This window comes from Dromiciops gliroides, chromosome 5, assembly GCF_019393635.1.
Source record: "Dromiciops gliroides isolate mDroGli1 chromosome 5, mDroGli1.pri, whole genome shotgun sequence".
NCBI lineage: Eukaryota > Metazoa > Chordata > Mammalia > Microbiotheria > Microbiotheriidae > Dromiciops > Dromiciops gliroides.
The window spans coordinates 138,423,405-138,446,891 of NC_057865.1; the positions used below are offsets into that span (position 1 = coordinate 138,423,405).

The 23,487-nt window shown below is 37.5% G+C and overlaps 1 protein-coding gene across 7 annotated transcripts in view; it reads left to right on the forward strand.

Moving 5' to 3' along the window:
• DOCK4 (dedicator of cytokinesis 4) overlaps nt 1–23,487 on the forward strand; it is a 572,917-nt gene that overhangs the window by 519,397 nt on the left and 30,033 nt on the right. For all 7 annotated transcript variants that reach the window (XM_043965823.1, XM_043965817.1, XM_043965820.1 and 4 more), the window contains 5 exons: nt 4,160–4,253; nt 13,638–13,786; nt 18,081–18,167; nt 19,639–19,743; nt 22,257–22,398. In XM_043965823.1, the coding sequence (XP_043821758.1) occupies nt 4,160–4,253; nt 13,638–13,786; nt 18,081–18,167; nt 19,639–19,743; nt 22,257–22,398 (577 nt within the window). The remainder of the gene's footprint in view (nt 1–4,159; nt 4,254–13,637; nt 13,787–18,080; nt 18,168–19,638; nt 19,744–22,256; nt 22,399–23,487) is intronic.

Here is a 23,487-nt window from a genome sequence, read left to right on the forward strand (position 1 = left end):
AAAGATGCAGATTTTCTTGGTTTGGATTGTTGTTTTTTTTTCCATCCCAGTTCAAGGACACACTAAAATCTACCCACAGATTCCTTTGGGGGTCTGTGGACCCAAGGTTAAGAATTGCCTAGGATGATCTCCCCTATTAGAATATAGGCTCATTGCAAGTAGGTGTTGTTTCATGCCTTATACTGGGGTCTACAGTGCCCTAGGACATTTCCTGGCACATAGCAAGTGCTTAATGAATACATGTTTGATTCAGTTCCCTTGCAGCTCTGACCTTTGTTTGCTTTTTGTTTCTACATAAGACATTTTCTTTGACCTGGGATATCACAGTCCATAGCTCTTGCTGCCCAAACCTAATCCACGATCTAAACCTGGTGCTCATTTTCCTCAGCTGTAATCTGATGATCCCCATCCCATCTCCTTGTCCCCTAAAGAATATAAAGAAAGAAAGGATACTTAAGTTCCTTAAGAATCAGCTATGGGGATTTTCAGGATGGCCTGCTCAACAAAAAGTACATTAACACAGGATTTAAAGCAGGGTGCTCCTGGTAGAGCAAGGCTTCATTTTTCAAGTTCCCTGAGCTCAACTAGTAGCTCTTCTAACATTGTGAATGGGTAGATTTACCAATAGTATAGGCAGAATTTACTGTGGTCACAGTCCAAAAATAAATTTGTCAGTTAGTTGTGTGGAATTCAGAATAAATTTTTCCAGAGCAATCATGTCATAACTCTTAATTCAGTGCTCATTCTATCCTACAAAAAATTAAACCATAATGTATTGGAAATATGTATGTGTTTACATACATATATGCTTATCTACATGTTATTTATTTATCTATGTATCCACCCATTCATTTATCCCCATATGATCTGTGCGTGTGAATGCACACACAAACACACAATTTATCAGACCTGTGATTTCATTGCTGTGGAGAAACTCTCTCTACTAATGCAGATCTGTAAATAACTTATAACTTTCAGACTTACAGAGTTGCTGGTGGGTCCTGAAATATAATACTTTATTAAAAGAATGTTTAACTGAAGTGAATTGAACTGAATCATTGCTCCTTTAAATGTCCCAACGCTTAAGCATGATGTAGGGGTTACCCAGAGTTGTCAGAGACAATGACAGCAGATCCCAAGCTCTTAGCCAATTCTACCAAGTTCAAAAAAATTTGAGGCATGGCTTGTGATAGATGAACTAGTGTCTGGCTTTTCATCAGAGGATCAGACTAGCTGAGTTAAAAAACTATCACGATATTGACCACAAGGTGATGAATTCTGGGACCACAGCAACTCTGGCAGGCAGTCAGTTGAATTGTAGAGATCTTGTGATCTGCCTAGAAAATGAATTTTTATAATACCATAGAACCTATCAGTGGTTCTGTGGACTAGAGATACAGTGTCCCAAAAGTCTTAGTGCTGTCTTAAGTAATTAGAGCTTAATGAGGAAACAGATGATGAAACTTCTTTCCTTCCATGTTTCTCTCTCTCTCTCTCTCTCTCTCTCTCTCTCTCTCTCTCTCTCTTTCTCTTTCTCTTACACACACACACACACACACACACACACACACACACACACACACACACTTTCTATTTTTCATTGAGATTCTGTATGAAAATCCAAGGTTCATAATGGTGATAATTTTGAGTCACTGGGTTACATAGATTGTAAACACATTAACATTTCAAAGGATAATCAGATGGGGGAATCACAGTCTTTTTTTTTTTTTCTCACATTAACTAACTGGCCTAGTAATAGAGCCCTGAGAAGGGCTGAGGCTAAGGAACAGCACTAAGGCTAAGTATGTATGTATGTCTGGATAAAAGAGGGGAGAGGAGCAAGGCAAGTTGACTTTTTTCCTCTTCCTCCCTCTTCTTCTCAGAACCAACAGAATAGAGCTGTAAGGGGCTTAAAATCAATAAGTTCAACCCCTTCAATTTAAAGATGAAACTGGCACCCTGGGAGGCTCAGTGACTTGTGCTTTCTTTCTTGCTGCTTCCAGGCCAAATGGTGCTGATGAAGTAAGCCCACCTTGGGGCAAGATAAAAGCTAAAATGGACAGTGTTTATGAGGAGAGGGAGAAGATAATGGGGCTACAGTATGAGACAGCAGCAGGCAGTGAGGGGAGGAGAGGGAAATCCTGTCTAGAAATAGCAAAGTCACTTCGTTTCTTAGCTTTCTATTTCTTCATTTGTCAAACTAGAGAGGAGAGGTAGAGTAGTACACAGATTTGTGAACTATTTGACCTTTATTGTCCCTTTCAAATAAAAAAAAAAATCTCATTATTTTACCTGGGAGAGATGGGGAGCTTCTATGACCAACAAGCCATCTAATTTAGGTGATCCTTTTCACAGATAAAGGACATTTGTAAGTCAAACACTGCATGTATAATATTTTTAGATAAATCAAAATAGAGCTTTTAGTAAATAATTAAAAGACTGCAGGGAAGCTAGATAAGGACCAGATGCATTTTAAAAATTCTTTTATTAAATTATTTATAGCATAATATTGAACTATATAACTAATTAAATTTATTAACTTTTTACAATTAAATTAATTTCAATACATAAAAACCCATAATTTTTCATTCTTTCTAACCTTGTCATGCATGATTCTTTGCCTCTTCATTCTCATTCACATTTACTCTTTTACCAGAACCCATACATTTTTATAACCAAATAAAATATGTGTTTTATGAATCAAATCCCTATTGATTCATAAGTAAGACAAGTGTTTTAAACATAAACCAAAAATACTTAGCGTCTGTCATTAGTAACCTAGAGTAGGAGCTTACTCATCATAAAATGGTCTCTTCCATCTGTCTTCCACCACATGGTTTTTCAGAAAACATGACAGGTTCACATTTTGTCTATCAATACCATTTTTTATTTCTTAGATACTTAAAAAAAATCTAAAATTTAAAAATACAATTGAATGTATACTCATTTTTAAAAATGAGTATACATTTATATAATTATATGTTTATATATACATTTATATATATTTACAAACATACATTTATCTATTTATATGTAGGAATTCAGAAAATAACATTTATAAAATGTTTTGTTGTTCAGTTGTTCAGTGGTGTCCTAGCTTTCATGATCCTGTGGATCATACTGTTCATGGAATTTTCTCGGCCAAGATACTGGAGTGGTTTGCCATGTCCTTCTCCAATAAAACGTATAGCATTTTATAAACCATTTTGGTGTGGAAAAGCCATAAATTAATAATCATTATGTTAAATCTGTTACAGTCTTGGTAATTTCCAACCATTGAGTCAACAAGCATTTAAGAGTTTACTCTGTGTCATGTCCTGAGCTAAACTCTAGGGATATAAAGAAATGCAAAAATAGAACTCTTTCCCTCAAGAAGTTCATATTCTAATGTGGGAGATAATATGCAAACAACTCTAAAATGCAAGAGATACTGAGTAGGTGGGAAGTAATCTCACAAGGAAGAATCCAGCATTGGGGAGGGGGAAGATACAAGGGGAGGTCTCCTAAAGAAGGTAAGGTTTTATCTAAGTCTCAAAGCAAGCTTGAGAACCCAGGAGGTGGCAATAAGGAGCTGGAGCATTTCAGATATGAGTGACAGCAAGTGAAAAGACAAGGAATGAGAACATGTCTTGTTCACTGTAAGTTGATTGTTCATTGATGATTAAAAATGCTGCCTGGCTTAGGGGAGAGAGGTCTAGACTTCAAGTCAGAAAGACTTAGTTTTTAGCCCTGCCTCAAATAAATCTGCAAGTGACTCAACTCCTGTAAGTGCCCCAGTTAACTATGATTATAATTTATATGTAAGTTGATAGTCTGCATTAGTGTAGTGAAATTCCATATTGGTAATTCATCACGGATGAGATCATAGGTCTAAACCTACCCTCTATCCCCCCAAAAATGTGGGCAGGAAAAAAATGGAATAAAGAAAAATTTAAGCAATATTGCTTAAAATGACCCCATCACTAATAAATGGTGATACTACCATTTCCCCCCCATGCCCCTCCTTATAACAGGCCCTGTAGATTTCAAGATTTTCTTTTGTATAATGGGTTTAGAAAAGGAGCCAGTTCTTATATTTTACCAAAGAACTGCAGAAGACTACTAGGCTGATAACTTTTTAACCTTAACACAGCTTTCTATGCTTACACTCTTGCTACAGAACTTTTACAAAACTGAGTTGAACAAGGAAGAGATGTATATACGCTACATTCATAAACTCTACGATCTGCATCTGAAAGCACAAAATTTCACAGGTAACTTTACCATTTGGGGGTTGGGGAAAGTATTGGAGATTATTATGTTAAGGATAACAAATACCTACATTCACTGGGTTTTTTAAATATATTTTTCTTTATTTCATTAAATATTTACCAGTTGCATGTAAAAAAATTAACAATCATTTTTTTAAAATTACAAGTTCTAAATTCTCTCTAGCCTGCCCCTCTCCCACTCCTTAAAAAGGTAAGCAATATGATATTGGTTATACCTGTGAAGTCATGCAACTATATTCAGTTCTAATCCAAAATCAGGCTTTGGATTTCAAAGTAGCATGGCTACCTGAAGATGATAATCCTTACTATATGTAATGCATATCACAGTACATATTGGGTCATAGCATTAGTCTAATAGGGGGCCCTATCAACTGTGGATATGACTATTTTGCAGTTTTTAAAAGAGTGAAGGTACTCTTTCTACCTTTCTAAAATTGTTGTTTTTATTCACAAAATATCAACTTATTACTCTTAGCTAAAATCAGTAAGTTTGGTAAATATTTCATTGATGTTTTTGATTTCACACCAACAAATGCATTTTTTTCCACAGTTTAGATATTCCTCACATATTCATTCTGGGGCCTTGTTCCTAATTTAAATGATACACAAGCAATAAAAATGAGTATAAGGATGCCTTGGGAGGACTTGTGGCAGTCATCTTAAACCCACCTATTGGGATGATAGAAATGACTGACCAGACACAATCAAAAGGGAGAAGAAAAGGTTTACTTAGCTTATAAGGATGAAGTTGTCAAACAGAGGGCAAAGATCTATGCCAATAGTTTTGGTTGAGTGTATGGTTCTTCTTCTTCCCAGGGGTTAAAGTTCTGACAAACAGTAGATCTAGACCTCCGAGAGTGAGGAGGTAGCATCCCACCCTGGGCTTTTTTCTATGTTTATGGGGACGTCAAGGGTTAGCCATATCATCAGAGAGAAGTCTTCTGTTATACATAAAACAAACAGAACCGCTTTTATTGTCTAGCTGACTCCCTGTCAGAGGATCCCACCCCTCATTCCCATGTGGCATGAAATCCTAGCAGGGTTTTCTCCCTCTATTCCAGTACATCTAGACCTAGGTACAGCCTTCTACTCGCAAACTACTTTGGTAGATGGGCTGATGAAGCTCATAATTTCTCTACCTTCTCAATTCCAGCAGCCTCCATGTCTGTCCTAATTCAGACATTTTCAGGCATGGTCATTCTGTAGAACTTCACTTGTAACCATACCATCTCCCAAGATCACTAACTCTGAGATTCTACTCTCTAATTATAATCATCCCAATGCACAAGAATCCTGCCCTCACTCTCATAATGACCTCCATTCCTGGACCTCTCCATATTCCTCTAGTCATATCTATACTCTCAATTTCACTTGCCTCAAAACCTACTTTTGACCCTGTCTGTGGTTAAGCACTTCAGTGATTTACTAGCAGCTACCCTAAAATCCCTTACCTCACTTGACCCTTTGCCATTCCTAAACTGCTAATACTCAACCAAGAATAAACTCTACTGGCTGATTTCTCTGCCTTTCCATGGCCATTAAGCTTCCCTAGCAAAGCCAAAAAATCTTACTGCCAATCCACTATAAATTTATGCAGCATAACCTCAACTGAGCTTTCACTGGTTGACAGTCCAATTCAACATTGATTGATTCCCTGTCTCATTCTCCATAGTGACCATTTTGTACCTTTTCTCCTCTCCTAGTAACTCCCTCTCTTCCCACCACACAGAGCAAATGACCTAGGCTCCTACCTCCTACTGCACTGACGTGTAGTACTGGAGTCTGGAAGAAACATTAAGATTGAACATGGATTTTGGAACAAGCTATGTGACATGATTGCTTGAACCTATGGGAGCATATGAAAACAATAAAGGCATTCACACTCACAGTACAGGAGGTCAAAGATGAAACAGCAAAGGAGGAAGTCAGAAAAATAGAAGAGGAATAGTAGACAGTCTCACAGAATCTAAGAGATGGAGAGAGGAAAGGGGAGAGATGATGGAAGGAAAGGAGGGAAAGTCAAGTAGAATGAGAATTGAGAAAAAAAGCTATTGACTTTGTTAAGAAACTGTTAGTAATCTTGGAGGGAGCAGTCTCGGTAGAGTGGTAGGTATGGAAGCTGGGTGGTTGTGATATGAGTAAAAGATGAGGAATTATAGGCAGCAAGTGTAGATGACTTCTAGGAGAGATTTAGGATAGCAACTTGTGGAGATGACACAATCAAGTATTGGATATTTTTGGTTTTTGCTTTGTGAGGCAATGAGGGTTAAGTGACTTGCCCAGGGTCACACAGCTAGTAAGTATCAAGTGTCTGAGGCTGGATTTGAACTCCTGAATCCAGGGCTGCTGTTTTATCCACTGTGCCATCTAGCTGCCCTGGATATTTTTAAATGAGGAGACCTGAGTATATTGAAAGGTATCAGGAAGTAAATCTATAAATCAATCAACTAATCAACAAGCATTCTTTGAGTCCACTATGTTCCAAGAACTGTGCTAGGCACTGGGCATAGGGAGAAACTAAACGTGACAAGCTGCTAGGCCATCCTTGATTTTTCTCAGTAAAATAGGAAAGGACATCCTCTATTGAGAAGGAGGGAAATGGATTGCTGGAGAAAAGAAGAAAAGGCTTGGAATCCATTTCAGTGAAAATGAGAGAAAATTAGTTAATAAAAGGATTATGGTGACATATGCCTATTTAAGACTACTTAATGTGAAATTGTAGTGGACCAAGCCTATATAGGTTTGTTTATGCCTTTCCACCAGTGGCATGGGAACAGGATTGGAAAGATGGGTCACAGAGATAACACAGCTGAGGATCCCACAAGCATGAGCAGTATTAAGAAAAGGGTTGCTAATTGTTTGCTGCCTCACGGAGGGAGGAGGAGAGGGAGGGAAAGAGGGATAAAAATGGAAAACCAAAACTATAAATAAAAAAGTTATTATTTTTTTAAAAAGACAAGGGGGGAAGATAAAAGGGTAGAAAATAGTATAGGGTTAAACTGTTAAACTCTAAGGTCAGGACTTTAAAGGGAGGAAAATGAGGCCAAATAAATTAAAGACTATGAGAGAAGGTGATGAAGCCACAGAAGTAGTTATAGACTAGATGAACAGAGGAAGGACTAAAGATTTTTAATTGAGGAAGGATGAAGTATAGATTTAGGAGGAATAAGGCAGAGGGAGAGATGGGAGGACATAAGTTTGTTTATGATCAGAGAGGAAAATAATTTAGGATCATGGAAGTAGCACAGTTATAAGGTGGTTTCAGTGTTTATGTATTACTTTGGGTGGTTAAAGTGAAATGTAGGATGATTTACTGAGACATCAACGTGTCAGGTTCAAGGGCAGGGGCTGGGGCAGAATGGAAGATTGTGACCTATGTACTAGGTTCTGTCAGAAAGGGGAAGAGGGACTAGGAAACTGGTAGCTTCTACAACAAGGATCTTGACAAGGAATACAGACAGATGGAGTGAGCACAATAGAGCCTGAGAAGTAGCAATGAGTAGCCAGGAGTATACTGACTCCAGTTCCTGAACAAGTAGGTGGGGTACATGAGAGAAGCAACACCCTGTGCTGAAGGGGGTGGCCAGAGATAACACTGCCTCTGGAAGGGAACCAAGTTCCTGTGTGTGTAAGAGAAATCAATCTAGAATGAAGGGAAGTTAGGCCACAGAGGGGGAAGGATCCAGAGTACATAATTTAAGGGGAAGGTTGAGAAGGACAGAAACAAGGGAAGGCATAGGTCTGAGCTAGATAGAGATAAGAGAGAAGGGAACATTATCAAGTGGAGGGAGGTTTTGCCTGGGCAAATATTGACTGAATCAGAGATGGAAGAGTTGGGCATGTGTAAGTAAAGTACCAGTTGACTTATCACCCTTAAGTCCTATAATGACGAAGGGCAGCATCTATTCTGGGGAACTAAAGTATCAGGGAATTTAGGGCAGGCATTTTGGATGGTAAGTACCCAGTGGTTGGACTCCTCTCTTCCTCACACTCCTTGCAATCACAGTTGGTACCAATTCCTTTTCTTCATTCTAAAATGACAGGGAATAACGTACACTCGGGAGATACCCTGTACACAGAGTGTGTAGTTGGCTCTCATTCAGGCCTGGTCTCCTCACAGTGATTCTGGAGTCTTAACAGTATAGGACTTTGCATCTGAGGCCCCTTGCTGGAGTCTGACAGTGAAAAGTTAATTCAATATTTATGGAAGCCTGGGTCTGTTTTGTTTTTCTTAGATGTTTCAGTGACTCAGGACAGAGTTAGTACTGCCTGCCGTAACATGTTAGTAGCTTTTGAGTCAAAGAAGCTTCCAGTTTTCAAGAAAGGCCGGGCCCCTGGGTACTGTGATGGGAGAAAGGGTTGAGCAGTTTGGGGGTCAGGGATCTAAGTGGCTGCTTTAGACCCTACCTTTCTTGGCTCTTGTGTTGAAAAGAACTAAGGTTTTTTTATGTTCTTAGACCATAATGGCAGGTGGTCCTGGGTAACATAGGGCCAAGGAGATTCTACCATCACAGGACCAAGAAACTACCTTAAAGAGTGTTCCTCAGGGTTTACAGACAGGAAACTGAAGGATCTCATCCCTCCACTATGCTAGAGCTCCAGTCCCTGAATTCTCCGCTCTCCCTTCCCCCCAATAGTCCCATGTTGGGATTCCTGGTCCAGTTGGAATTCTGAGCACATATTTCTCTGAAAAAGACTGAGGGGCCTTGAGGACAAGGGTTGTCATTTTTCTTTTTTTTTTTTTAATCTTAGTATACCTAGCATTTAGCAGAGTCTTGCTTATAATAGGCAACTGATGACTGCTTGCAGATTTGTTGGATTGTGCCATGTCCGGTGGTTTTTGTGGTGGCTTCTAATGGTATACTGTCATACATATTAAGGATTTCATTGGCTTTTGTGGTCTGCCCTGGAAACATAATCACTATTTACAACATTGTACACCAAAAAGCTGCATGTTGAGTTCCAAACACCTGATTTACGTAACATTTTTACAACTAATTCATTAGTTGGGGACTATTTGGATTTGAGGATTGTTCAATTAGTGAAGCAGCAAAGTCTGTGTGTGGACACATCTTTATTTTTTAAAGCTTTGTAGAAGGAAAAAGGGAACTTAAGTCCATTTATTCCAGCTATATGATAGAGACATTCTGCTTCCCAAAAAGGAAGCCTACATATGTCTCTTTCTATTCTAGAGACAGATCAGTCTTTTCTTTAAATATGTTTGCTGAAATTGCACTTAGGATTTTCCTATTCCTCAAGGAATAGGTTATTTTTTCAAATAATATTTTATTCTTTATTCTTTAATATGTGTTGTAATTCATTTCCTTATTCTTTTGTATCCATGGGTAAAGTAAAACTAAGGAAAAAACCATTTCTCTTTTATGGAGGGTTTTTTTGTGTTTAGATGGTATAAAACTTTTTCAGCTCTTTATGATGTTTCTTCCATTCTAATTGAACCTCACCATTCTCATCTCTTCATTCCTCATCACACCTGGGAGGGTTGCACAATTCCCGTGCTGGCCAGAGCAGGAGGACCCACATGTTGCTCTCCTTGTTATTCAGACCTGCTACCCTAGCCAGCGCAGACTGTCAAATATTACCCCCGTGCTCCAGGGATTCCCACTCCCACAGAACCTGAGATTTCCAAGGGACTTCACAGGTTATCTAGTTCATTTCATACCCAAATAAGAGCCCCAAACCAGTAGTCATCTACTTCAATCAAGCCTTCCAGTGATGATACGTAATGAGGTAGTCCAATTCCCTCTGGAGCAGCTCAAATAGTTCAGAATTTTTACTTTATACCAAGTCTAAATTTGCCTCTCTGCCACCCATCTTTCTGTCTTGGCACTGGACATTTCTCCATGCCTGCAGTATTCTACTTCCTTGCCTTCCCCTCTGACTTCCTTTAGAACTCAGTTCAAATTCCACCTTCTACAGGGAGACTTTCCTAGGTTCTCTCTCTCTCTCTCTCTCTCTCTCTCTCTCTCTCTCTCTCTCTCCCCCCCTGCTCCCAGCTGTGATGCCCTTAATATAATTGTGTCTGGGACAACTAAGTGGCACAGTGCATAGAGTGCCAGACCTGGAGTCAGGAAAAGTTATCTTCCTGAGTTCAACTCTAACCTCATACACTTACGACCTGTGTGACCCTGAGCAAGGCACTTTAACCCCATTTGCCAGTTTCCTCATCTGTAAAATAAACTAGAGAAGGAAATGTCAAACCACTTCAGTATCTTTGCTAAGAAAACCCCAAAATAGGATCACAAATAGTTAGATACTACTGAAATAACTAAATAACAAAAATATCTTACATTTACCTAGACATTTACATATTGTCACCTTCATTTGAATGGATGTTCCTTGAGCAAAGGAACTGCAGTTTTCCCCATTTTTTTGTGTCCTTGACACATAGCACATAGTAAGCACACAGTAAATGCTTGGCTAATGACTAAAAATCTATTGTTGTTAGTCCTGTCCTCTGTCAGAGAAAAATCTAATCCCTCTCCTTTTTGACAGCCTTCAAATGCCTAAAGTCAACTATCCTATCTTATCCAGACTTCTTTTCTCTTTCAACCATGCCACATGTGACATGGTCTGTATGTAGGAGATCCTACCTCTTTTAATATAGCCTAACATTGCATTCAGTTTCTTAGATGTAATGTAATGCTATGTTGAGGTTAAAGTACATTAAAACCCCTGCATCAAAATATTATCTAGTCCTATCTCATCTAATTGTTTTAACCTAAGAATTTTACTTTTATAGCTATAAAATTTTATCTCTATATTTGGACCTTTGATCTGGCTTGTCATTTTTTTTATTCAGACTTTATCAGCCAACATGTAGTTCTAACTTGGTGTCATCTATGAATCTGATAACCATGTCATCTGTGTTTTCATCTGAGTAAATGGGAAAATTGTAGACCAGCACAAGTCCAACCACAGATATCTGGTGGGATTCACTAGACACTTCCTTGCCAGTTGACTTAAGTCTTTTCATCACCACTCTTTGGATCCAGTCAATATAACAGTTCTGAATCTGCCCAAGTGTCCTATCATCTAATCGACATCTTCCCCAAAAAGGATAGTATCGAAAACTTTGTCAGATGTCCAGATGAAGTCTGGAAATGAGTTCTCTCCACATCCACATGGATCTCTTTAGACCATCTCCTGTTTTCTGCCTCATCATAATTTTTTTGATTCATTCAATCAAAAGTTTGTTCTTGAGAGTATCCAGTCATTCTTGGGTACAGCAATCAGTTCCTCTTTGTGGACCAGAACCATAACAGATTCCCCTGATCACTTCTACCTTTCAAAGAATTAAATCACTATCACGACTCTGTTCTTATCCTCTTACTCTGTCTCCTATTTCTCTACCCTTAAACTTTCTAACAAAAAGTAGGATTACCTTCTATCTCTTCAGATTTTGTTAACTTTTTTTCCCCTTTTAGATATTCCTGGCATACATTCAATTAGGGGGAAGTAGATGGAAATTAAATTAAGTAACCAATTTTTGTATATAATTCCAGAAGATTTTTTTAAATTATGCAATTAGTAGAAAGGCAGCATAGTGTAGTAAAAATCAGGAGACATGGTTTCAGGATACTTGAGTTGTTATCCTGACTCTGACCTTTTACTATGTGACCATAGGCAAGCTGAGCCTCACATTTACTTGTAAGTAAACTTCATTTTAAGAGGAAAAAGAACAAGCATTTATTAATGCCTACTGTGTGCCAGGCATAATGATAAGCACTTTACAAATATTATCTCATTTGAGCCTCAATAGAGCCTTGAGAGAATTACCTACCTTTCAAGGTTGTTATAAAAAGTGCTTTATATTCCTTAAAATGCCATAAAGTTATGAATTATTGTTTTTTAAAAAAGAAAATTGATGTAGCCAAGAAGTTCAATGATATGAGAATTGTATGTATATACACAGAATAAATTGCAACTTTACAATATGTATATGAATGTGTATAAAAATCTCTTCACAGTAGAAGGTAGGAAGCAATATTTAAAAAACCAATATGGTAAAGGTAAAGATAATATGAAAAAAAAATTCTACCTAAAATTACAGTACTTTTACAATGTCAGTGAGACAAATATCCCTTTATTTATTGCTGTTTGCTTTTTAGACATATAGGATAAATAATCCATAGTTGTAGAACTGCATATCAATAACATAGCTATTTGAGGTTCATGTACATTCCTTATTGCAAATATGTATTTTTTAAAAAACTGTCATTAGGAGTTACATTGGGGCAGCTGGGTGGCACATTAGATAAAGTGCCAGCCCGAAGTCAGAAGGATCTGAGTTCAAATGTGGCCTCAGACATGAACTGCATGATGCTGGGCAAGTCATTTAACCCTGTTTGCCTCAATTTCCTCATCTGTAAATTGAACTGAAGAAAATGGTAAAATACTATATTGTCTCTGCCATGAAAGCCCCAAATAGGGTCATGAAGAGTCAGACATGAATAATGGACTAAACAACAACGAATGAATTCAATTGCTACTGAGGACTGTGTAGCATAGTGTATAAAGTGATGGACTTGGAATCCAGACAGTCTAGATCTATGGGTCTCATTTCAGATACTTGCTATCTTTGTGACATTGGATAAGTCACTTAACCTCTAAGTCAGTTTCATCATCTGTAAAATAGAGATAATAATAACATCTACTTCACAAGATTGTTGTGGGGTCAAATAAGATAATGTCTGGAAGGTTGTTAGCAAACCTTAAGGCATTATGCTAATGCTAGCTATTAATATTATTATTACTTTTGGGGAAGCTAGGTGGCGCAGTGGATAGAGCACCAGCCCTGGATTCAGGAGGACCTGAGTTCAAATCCGGCCTCAGACACTTAACACTTACTAGCTGTGTGACCCTGGGCAAGTCACTTAACCGCAATTGCCTCACCAAATCTCTCTCTCTCTCTCTCTCTCTATATATATATATATAATAATTATTATTATTACTTTGATTCAAAGTACTATTATGCCCTCTGAAATTCTAGAATGATAAGAAGTTGTGAGTGAAAAGAACGACTAATATAAACATTTTTTCAGTTCTATTCTGTATAGCAAGTAAATTACATGAACATTTTAAGGGGAAATTAGTATAACCTTTGATTACCATGATAAATTGTGGCCTCTACCTTTGATCAGTTTGGGAACCTTTGGAAAATGGGAAAAGGACAGGCAGAATGAGATAGTGGATAGCACTAAAACCAGGGTGCATATGTTATAAATGACAATATCATAATTTCCTTCAAGTTGGCTGGAAATTTCTCTTTATAAAAGTAAGTCATATGTATAGCCATGTGGCTTTTAAGGTGCTATTTTAATGAATATGTTTTCTCTTAACTTTCAGAGGCTGCTTATACTCTCCTGTTATATGATGAGTTACTGGAATGGTCTGATCGACCCCTCAGGGAATTTTTAACCTACCCCATGCAAACAGAGTGGCAACGCAAAGAATACCTTCACCTCACCATCATTCAGAACTTTGACAGAGGCAAAGTAAGTGACAGTGACCAGTTGTACATCTTGAGGTAGTAACTAGAAAGTTTAAAAAAAGCAACAACAGGGGCAGCTAGATGGCGCAGTGGATAGAGCACCGGCCCTGGAGTCAGGAGTACCTGAGTTCAAATCTGGCCTCAGACACTTAACACTTACTAGCTGTGTGACCCTGGGCAAGTCACTTAACCCCAATTGCCTAACCAAAAAAAAAAAAAAGTAACAACATTTTTAATTTCATTTAGGAGATTTAGGAGCCATCTTGCTTAAGTGGATTAAGAGCCAGACTCCAGGTCAAGAAGACTTGGCTTCAAGGCCCATCTGAAAAAAATATAGCCTGTATAACTAGTCCCTTAACCTCAGTGCCCCAGGCATTTTTATAAGACAATAAATTGTGGAATAGCCACTGATCTACTTTTGGTGGAGGGTACTTCTCATTAGAAGTTTCCTACAGGGCAGTTAGGTGGCACAGTGAACAAAGCACCGGCCCTGGATTCAGGAGGACCTGAGTTCAAATTCGGCCTCAGACACTTGACACTTACTAGCTGTGTGACCCTGGGCAAGTCCCTTAACCCTCATTGCCCCGCCAAAAAAACAAAAATCAAAAAAGAATAACTAGAAGAAATTAAAAAGAAACCAAAAAAAAAGTTTCCTACAAGGAAATCAATAGTCAGATTTTTAAAAAATGTTACTTCTCAATTTTCCTCTGCAGAATTCTTATACAACATGTCCTCATTATCTGAAATACCCAATTTACTGTCTCCCTGCCTTTTTAGAATTTGAAAACCAACTATTAAAAAAAATTCAACTATTTTTGGTTGATCATTTTTAATTTTGTTTTTAATTTCTGGTCCTACCCAATCTCTTCATAGTAAAAATAATGATGATGATTAAAAGCAATAATAGCTAATTTATTTGTGTGCGTGTGTGTGTGTGTACGCGCGCGCTTACTATGTGTCAGGCACAGTGCTAAATGTTTTACAGTTATCTTCGTTGGTGTTCACAGCAACCCTGGGAGGTAGGTGCTATTTTTATCCTCATTTTACAGATAAGGAAACTGAGTCAAACAGAGAACTAAAGTGACTTGCCCAGGGTCATACAGCTAATAAGTATTTGAGGCCAGATTTGAACTCAGGTCTTCCTGAATCCAGGTCCAATACTGTATCTGCCACATCACCTACCTGCTCTTAAAAATGTTCTATACTAGGGGAAGCTAGGTGGCGTAGTGGATAAAGCACCAGTCCTGGATTCAGGAGGACCTGAGTTCAAATCTGGCCTCAGACACTTGACACTTACTAGCTGTGTGACCCTGAGCAAGTCACTTAACCCCCACTTCCCTGCAAAAAAAAAAAGTTCTATACTATATGTCAATTTGTTTGTAACTAGAGGGAAGTAAAATTTAAGATTTAATTTATATTGGAAATTATGCAACATTACAATATGCAATGGAAAAAGCATCAAATTTGGGGACAGAGGACATGGGTTTGAATCTCAGCTCCTCTAATTACCACCTTTGTAACTGTGGAAAAGTCAATTAACCCAGTGGACCTCAGTTTCCTCATTTGTAAAATGTTGAACCATAGAACTTGTATAGTCCCTTCTATCTCTAAATCTATATCCCTCTGACCACAAACTAAGATGAAGAATCATTGATCAACTCATTTGTCTTAATTTGTTTCATGATGTTTCCTTTCCATTAGCCAGTTCCTGTAGAATGAATGGTATCAGATTAAGAGTTCAGGATTTCTGCATCATAGGATCTGGATTCAAGTCCTGGGCCTACCCCTGTGTATGACTTTGGGCAGCTTATTTGACCCCTCTCCTGATCTGTAAAAATGAGGGAGCTGGCCTCCATTATCTCAAAGATACCTAAATCTATTATCTTGTGATCTATAGCTTGGCATTTACTATGAGGTTTTTGTGTTTCAAATGAGCATTAAGATCCTTCAGACATAGTTGTTTTATATGTATCTAGTTTGGGGCTAGGGGAAAAACAGACACATGTAATTCTCCCATATATCTTAGTTCTGTCAAAAAGTATAATTTGATGCATCTCAAAATTTGAAGCAAGGAAAATGCTTCTTTCCTATTCCACCTTTTTTACTTAGTAAACAGCCTTGATATCCAGATATCCTGGCAGTGAAAGAAATCCCTCTGTGCCCTTCCACAGTCAAGTCTCTCACCTGTTGAGTTAATTGCTGGTCACAAATTCAGTTTTATCTCTGGCTGCTTGTATTAAACCATTCCCAGGAGTTTGTGTTAGATCAAAGAATCTATGCAGTGTTGCGGCCAGCAAATAACCAAAGTCGGTGGGTGTTGCGTTAATGCCTCAGGATCTGGGAGTGCAATTTAGGTAATTGAGGAGGAAGGAGTAGCCATCATGGTCCGATCAGGAGGGGGTAATTGCTCCTCTGTGGCCAGCAGTAATCACCCCTCAGCAGCCAAGGCCTGTTTCTTTTCTTTCTCTGGCCACTATTGAATTGAAATTCTAATCAAGAATACATGGACATGCAATTGAAATGACAGCTAAAAAATTGTTTCTGCATTCAAAACTAGTAGATGTTGTTCAGCCTAGTTTTTCCCCTGGTCATGAAAGCTTCTTAATACTTTACAGGTCACTGGGATTTACACACACACACACACACACACACACACACACACACACACACACACACACACACACACACACCAGGCAGGGGTGAGGGGATAGGGTGGGTGGAGGAGGTCTATATTTTCATAGGAACATGGTGAAGATTAATATTTGGAAAGGGTATGTGTGGAGGTGAGGTATGAGAATAACCAAAAAAGCAACAACAAAACAACAAAAGTGAAAATAGTATGCTTCAGTGTTCATTCAGACTCCATAGTTCTTTTTCTGAATGTGGAGAGCATTTTCCACCATAAGTTTTTTGGCAATGTCTTGTATCATTGTATTGCTGAGAAGAGTTAAATCTATCACTGTTGATCATCCCACAATGTTGTTGATGCTGTGTACAATGTTCTCTTGGCTCTGCTCATTTCACTCAGCATCAGCTCATAAAAGTCTTTCCAGGTTTTTCTGAAATCCATCTGCTTATCATTTCTTACAGCACAATAGTATTGTATTACACTCATATACCACAACTTGTTTAGCCATTCCCCAATTGATGGGCACCCCTCAATTTCCAATTCTTTGCTACCACAGAAAGAGCAGCTATAAATATTTTTGTATATGTGGGTCTTTTTCCCTTTTTTATGATCTCTGTGGGATATAGACCTAGTAGTGGTATTGCTGGGTTAAAGGGTATGCATAGTTTTATAGCTTTTGGGGCATGATTCCAAATTACTCTCCAGAATGGTTGGATCAGTTCACAGCTCCACCAACAGTGCATTAGTGTTCCAATTTTCCCACATCTTTGAATTTTATTATTTTCCTTTTTTTGCCATATTAGACAATTAAATAGGTGTGAGGTGGTACCTCAGAGTAGTTTTAATTTGAATTTTTCTAATCAGTAGTGATTGAGAACATTTTTTCATATGGCTGTAGGTAGTTTTAATTTCATCATCTGAAAACTGCCTGTTCATAGCCTTTGACCATTTCTCAATTGGGGAATGACTTGTATTCTTATATATTTGATTAATTTCCTATATATTTTAGATATGAGGCCTTTATCAGAAACACTGTCTATAAAAATTGTTTTCCAGCTTTCTGTTTTCCTTTTAATCTTGTTTGTGCAAAAGCTTTTTAATTTGATATAGTCAAAATGATCCACTCTGCACATTTTTTCTTTAAACTACAGTCTTAAGTGCCTGGTGCATTAAGAGGTTAAGTGACTTGCCCAGGGTCAAGGAGTAAGTATGTGGCAGAGGAGCACTACAGTCTTTCTGACTTCAAGACCATCCATCTATGCCCCTTCTCCCATGACTTTCATGTAGGGAATATACTGTTAAATGTTTAACCACCTGCCCTCTGGTGGGGAAAATGTGCACATGACACATGTTTGTGAGTTTAATTTCATTATTAACATATTCTCCATTATTTTCTTAGGTCTAGACAATCAGCAAAACTATTAAGCCCTAATTTGTAGCCCTTGCCAATTTATGATGTCTAAATGCTCACATTAGAAATTTAACAGTTGGGTGGAGCTGGTTCAAACTGACTCCAGCACACTCCACTGATAAAAATTAATCTGTGATCTAGGCAATTTGGAATTTCTAAAACAAGAGCAACTATTTAAAAGGAATCTATCATCACTCAGAGGTTTAAGTTGCATGGTATGATGGCCAGATTGTTCCTATGTCATCTCTTTGTCCACAGTGTTGGGAGAATGGCATTATCCTGTGCCGGAAGATTGCTGAGCAGTATGAAAGCTATTATGACTACAGAAACCTGAGCAAGATGCGGGTAACATACCTTGGAGTCTAATCAAGGGCTTAAGGGGGCACCTTTTCCAATTAGTTTTCTGAGGGACTTTTGTGAAATTAAATTTCACCTGTGATGATGCAAATCTTGTTTTAAAATGTTTTTAGACTGTTTCCTGTGAGATGTGCCCTGAAATTGGAAATAGCAAATGAAACTACTTACCTGATCACTTTTGAGGGCCTCCAATTTGATTCCTCAGGGAGGGTAGGAGAGGGGTTGGGGATCATTAGTATGTGATCTATTCTTATCCACTAAATCTTAATCTACCCTAATGGGTCAAATTTTTGGCTTTTGTCAAAAATGTTCTTCAGACTTTCACAAGACAATAAATAAATACATATATTTCTCTGTAACAACACAGCTTACAAAAATCTGCTAAGCAGAGCACTGGAAACTATTAAGGTAACCCAATTAATACTGGGCTGGATTCTCCTTATGAGGAAGGAATCACATTTTGTTGGTTTTGTTACTGAGGTGGAGTGGTGGTCCTACAACACAGTAAAGAATGTGTTTTTAAATGTAGTAAGAGTTTGAGATTCAGACTTTGTGTTGTAGCTATTTGGTGTCCAGTCCCTGCGACAGAAGTGAGGTTTACAATGTTTGGTCATAATATACCTTGGGTGCCATAGTTACTAAGATTTTTACAAACCCAGAGCATTAAATGTCAGTCTTACTGCTCGGTGGAGTATCATCCAAGGAGAAAAAAGTTTTCACATACAATAATAGTTTTCCTATGGAAACCCTTGTGATACTAAAACCTTGAATGGGGATCTATATGCATTTTGTATATGCCTCATGGTTCCAATGTTATCAACATTATACTTAAAGGCTTTCTGTGCACAGGCTTAACATCTTGGATTCTTCTGAATTGTGATGGTTGCTACAAAACTATCTAGTCTAAGGAATGCTTGCATTCTCTGGAGTGAAAAGTTAACCATCTGTAGGACTGAAATCCACAATTGTCTACATTAGACCACCAAATTCTATATCATATACAAGTATAATTTATTATTCATAGAAATAACTGGATTCATTTGTGTTTTGAAAGATCCATTCCACTCCCCTCTCCCCCCCAAAAAAACTACTCCAATTTTCTGTCATTTCCCTCACCAGTGAACTCCAGGAGACTAAAAAGACATGTGAAATTGGTCCCTTGAGTTCTGAGTGAATAGGCATTGTTTGATTTCAAATGCAAAAGGTTTTCATTCTGACATTCCATATTAACCTATGTTTCATTGTGAATAATACATTGCATGATTGTGTTATGAATGAATAGAAAAAATTCAATGGAGCTTGAGGATACATTTCACTGAGAACACAAAGAAATATATGAAAACCATCTTTCTGGAAATTAAACTAAGAAGCTCAGATGTTCAGGAAACAGTAGCCTCTGTCAATTATCAATGCTTAGGACCAGGCAAAAATGTGTAAAGGTTTTCTTGTGCTTTCTCAGATGATGGAAGCCTCTTTATATGACAAGATCATGGACCAACAACGTCTTGAACCAGAGTTTTTTAGAGTTGGATTTTATGGGAAAAAATTTCCATTTTTCTTAAGAGTGAGTACATGACTTTTTTTGTTTGTTTTCTTTCAAACTTCCAATGCTAATTCTTCCAATTAGGAAGACCCTAGCACATTAGAACTTTTTTACCCTTTTGGAAAATATTAGATAATTCTTTTATTATCATTTTTATCCTTTTAAGTTAGAAAGCCCATAATAACATGCACTAGGGCAGATTTAGAATTATTCAAATCCATCAAAACAATGATTATTTTTTCTACCTAGATTTATTGCAGATTATTGGATATATTGTGTTGGGTAGTTATAGTTGCTTCCTCTTTCTAATTAACAGTTAATGTTTCAATTTTTATAATGGCAGTATTGGGGATAGGAGATGGAATTAATGGAAACACATCAAAAAGGTGAAGTAATTCTACATCTTGGAATGTGAACTTGGAAGGAAGAAAGAGGATTGTTTTCTTAATTTAATTCTGTATCTGAAAATAAACTTGGCAATATGAGGATCAGGGAGTATAAAAGAGAGGGATGGAAATAGAATTCATGTAATTAAAAAAATTTTTTAAATTAAAATAACTGGCCATTCCTTTGGGTGTCAAACAAAATATCAGTTTGGTAAATCATTGACCATACATGCAAATGATTGATTGAATTTCTTTACTGAAATGCTTTCTCTACCAAGATGCTTTGGCATCACATAGCCTTTGGTTTTCATTTTACTTTAATAATAGAGCATTTATGTATTTTGAGGCTGGGGCCAAAATCTGAGGACCAAGACTTTCAAAAAACAACAAATTTAACATGATAGAGTTTTCAAAATGGAGCTTTTATTAGAAAGCATGCAGGAAATGGTTCATATATACTAAAGCATGTACATACACATCTGAGATACTGTACAAGCTGGTGCAAGATTAACTGCCATGTACAGAATCACAAAGGGTAGTGTATTTAAAATGGGAAGAAGAAGAAAAGAAAGAATGTCACCCATCTTTCACCATTCTAATCTGGGATCTCTGCCCAAGACATCCTAGCTCAGTATCTATGCAGTATAATGTGAACCACCCTAGGTATCTCTAAGCACAATTAATGCCAATTAAAGATATAATAAGAAAGATCTGCAAGAGGTATAAGTCATTAATTTTCAAAGGCAGTTTAGCAAATTAGAAAACTGCATGTTAATAGAATAAATTTCATTAAATAAGTCCCTTGAAAATGTTTAATCCAGGGTATATATCAGTTTCTAAATCATTTCTCTTTTTAAAAACATTTCTTGCATACTAATGTGATTTCCTACTGAAAAATAGGAAAGTGTTACCCTCTGTTGGCTAAAAATGTGAACTGCAGGAGTACTCTTCAAAGAATCAGTGTTTCAGCAGCTCTATCCATTTTCCTTCAAATAGGACTTCCTTCTTTTTTCCTGATAAGTCAAGACAATTTAAAACTATAAAATGCATAACATCTATTTTTTCTTATAGAAAATAGGCTAAATATGATTGCCCTAACAGATACTTTACTTCCTCTGAAGCCATTGTGATGTGAAATATCACACATTCTATTCTCATCTCTCCATAAATATTAAGGGGAAGGTCCTGACATATGATTAGGGAAGGGAAATTCCAGTGTAGAAATTTCATCAACTAATGCAGGTCCCCAATTTATCTGTAATTTACAGTCTTAGGAGTTGTTTTGGGTAACGAGTTGATGTCCCATTGCCAATATGTCTCAGAGGCAGGATCTGAATGGAGGTTTTCTTGACTCCAAAGCCAGCTTTCTACTCGGCTACATAGTGATTCCATTATACATACTGCCTCTCTCTGTACCAAGAAGTAGTAGAGCAAGGTTCCAATGTACAGACAGCATTATCACACCAAATAGTAAAGTTCATTTCAAAATTATTTCCTTTTTCCCTAGTATCCTCATTAAGCTCATAAAAGGCTTCTTTTTATAACCCTCCAAGATTTTACAAAACTTGTCACACACACAAGCATTGCTTTAAAAAAAAAAAGGTCAGCCATTAAATGATGACTGATGTTTCAGATTTGTTCATATGTCTACATAGGAGCCATTAATTTGATACTCATTGGTGGTGATAATTGGAGATAGGGAAGTATGGTGGTTTTTAATCGGGAACTGTATCGTGATTTAGGATTATAGTATTTAGAGCTGGAGCGGATCTTTGAAATTATCTAATTCAAGTCTCTCATTTTACTTATTCATGTTTGCCTTCAGACTAAATGGATTGACTTTGTTTTCAAAGTTTCATACTTTGAGCAAATCATGTACTCCTATAGGAAAATCTATACAACTTGGTATAGTGCCTGCTACAAAAGGTCATTTCAGAAGCTACAAAACCAAGTATGTGGCGTTTATTTTGCATATTTTAAAATTAGTCCAACTTCTCATTTTCAGACTCATACTACTTCATGGAATTGAATTCACTCGAAGCTATGTCAGTGTTCATTTGGATATTGCTAGCCTCCTTAATGTAGTGACACTTCAGACATCGTGATAATTTGCTTATTGTTTTATTTTTCTTGCCCTTCCCCCTCTAGAACAAAGAATTTGTTTGCCGAGGGCATGACTATGAAAGGCTGGAAGCTTTCCAGCAACGGATGCTGAATGAGTTCCCACATGCCATTGCTATGCAACATGCCAATCAGCCTGATGAGACCATCTTTCAGGCAGAAGCACAGTGTATCCATACATGCACAAGGGGGGTGTTCTTGGTAAATGGCACTAGCCATTCACTGCCCAATTTTTTTTCAAGGTTATTGAGTGGTTACTCTATTATTATTTTTTTGTTTGTTTGTTTTGCAGGGGGGAAGGAGGTGGTGGTGGTAAATGTCTGCATGCTATGTCTGTGTCTGTGTGTTTCTCTGTCTCATTCTGCTCATTTAATTTCCCTGGGTTTCTGGCAAACAATTTCCAGCTGCTCTGTTTTTAAATGATGATTGGAGTTGAAAAGAACTCCTTAATATAGGAAAATCTCCTTTTAATTAAAATTATTCTCCAACACAGCCATGCTTTTGAAAGCATGTTCCTCTTAAAGTAATTTGCTTCCATGTTATATAGTGGCAACTAGCTCAATTCAAAGAAAGGATAGTGCTGTTTATTTGCATAATTCACTATCCCTTTTCTTTGGTATTTTCCTTCTGAAATGAAGGAAGGGAGAAACAACCTGGCAGACCGGACAGCCTTTATTAATTGCTATTAAGAAGATCACCCACCACTGTCTAAGGAACAGTAGATCAACCAGTTACCTAGCAGTTAGAGGCAAGGTTGATTAACCCTGGGACTCTTATCTCAGTCACTCAGCCTCCAGCTATGAAACTATTCTTTAAACCACTTGGAAGCTTTTTCTGGACACCCATGAATACCATTTCAAAGCAAAAACAAAAAAATGAATAAAATAAAGGAAAGGAAATTATTTAGGGATTGAAATTTATAACGGCACAAAAAGAGAACATATGCAAATAGACGTAGAATTGATAAAAAGACAGGTTAGTAGTAAACAAAAATCAAATTACAAATTTAAAAAATTCTGCATAAAATACTTATGCCCTTGAAAAACACACACACACACACACACACACACACACACACACACACACACAAAATTTACCTGCCTGGAGCCAGCAATTGTTGGTTCTTGGCCCCAAAGATTTTTAGAAATGATTTCTATTAATTGGGACCTCAGTTATTTTCTGATGATTTTTTAAAAATGGCAATGGGGTGTCCCAGAATTGAATGGAGCCAATGGCAACAGTTCCTATCTACTCCCCT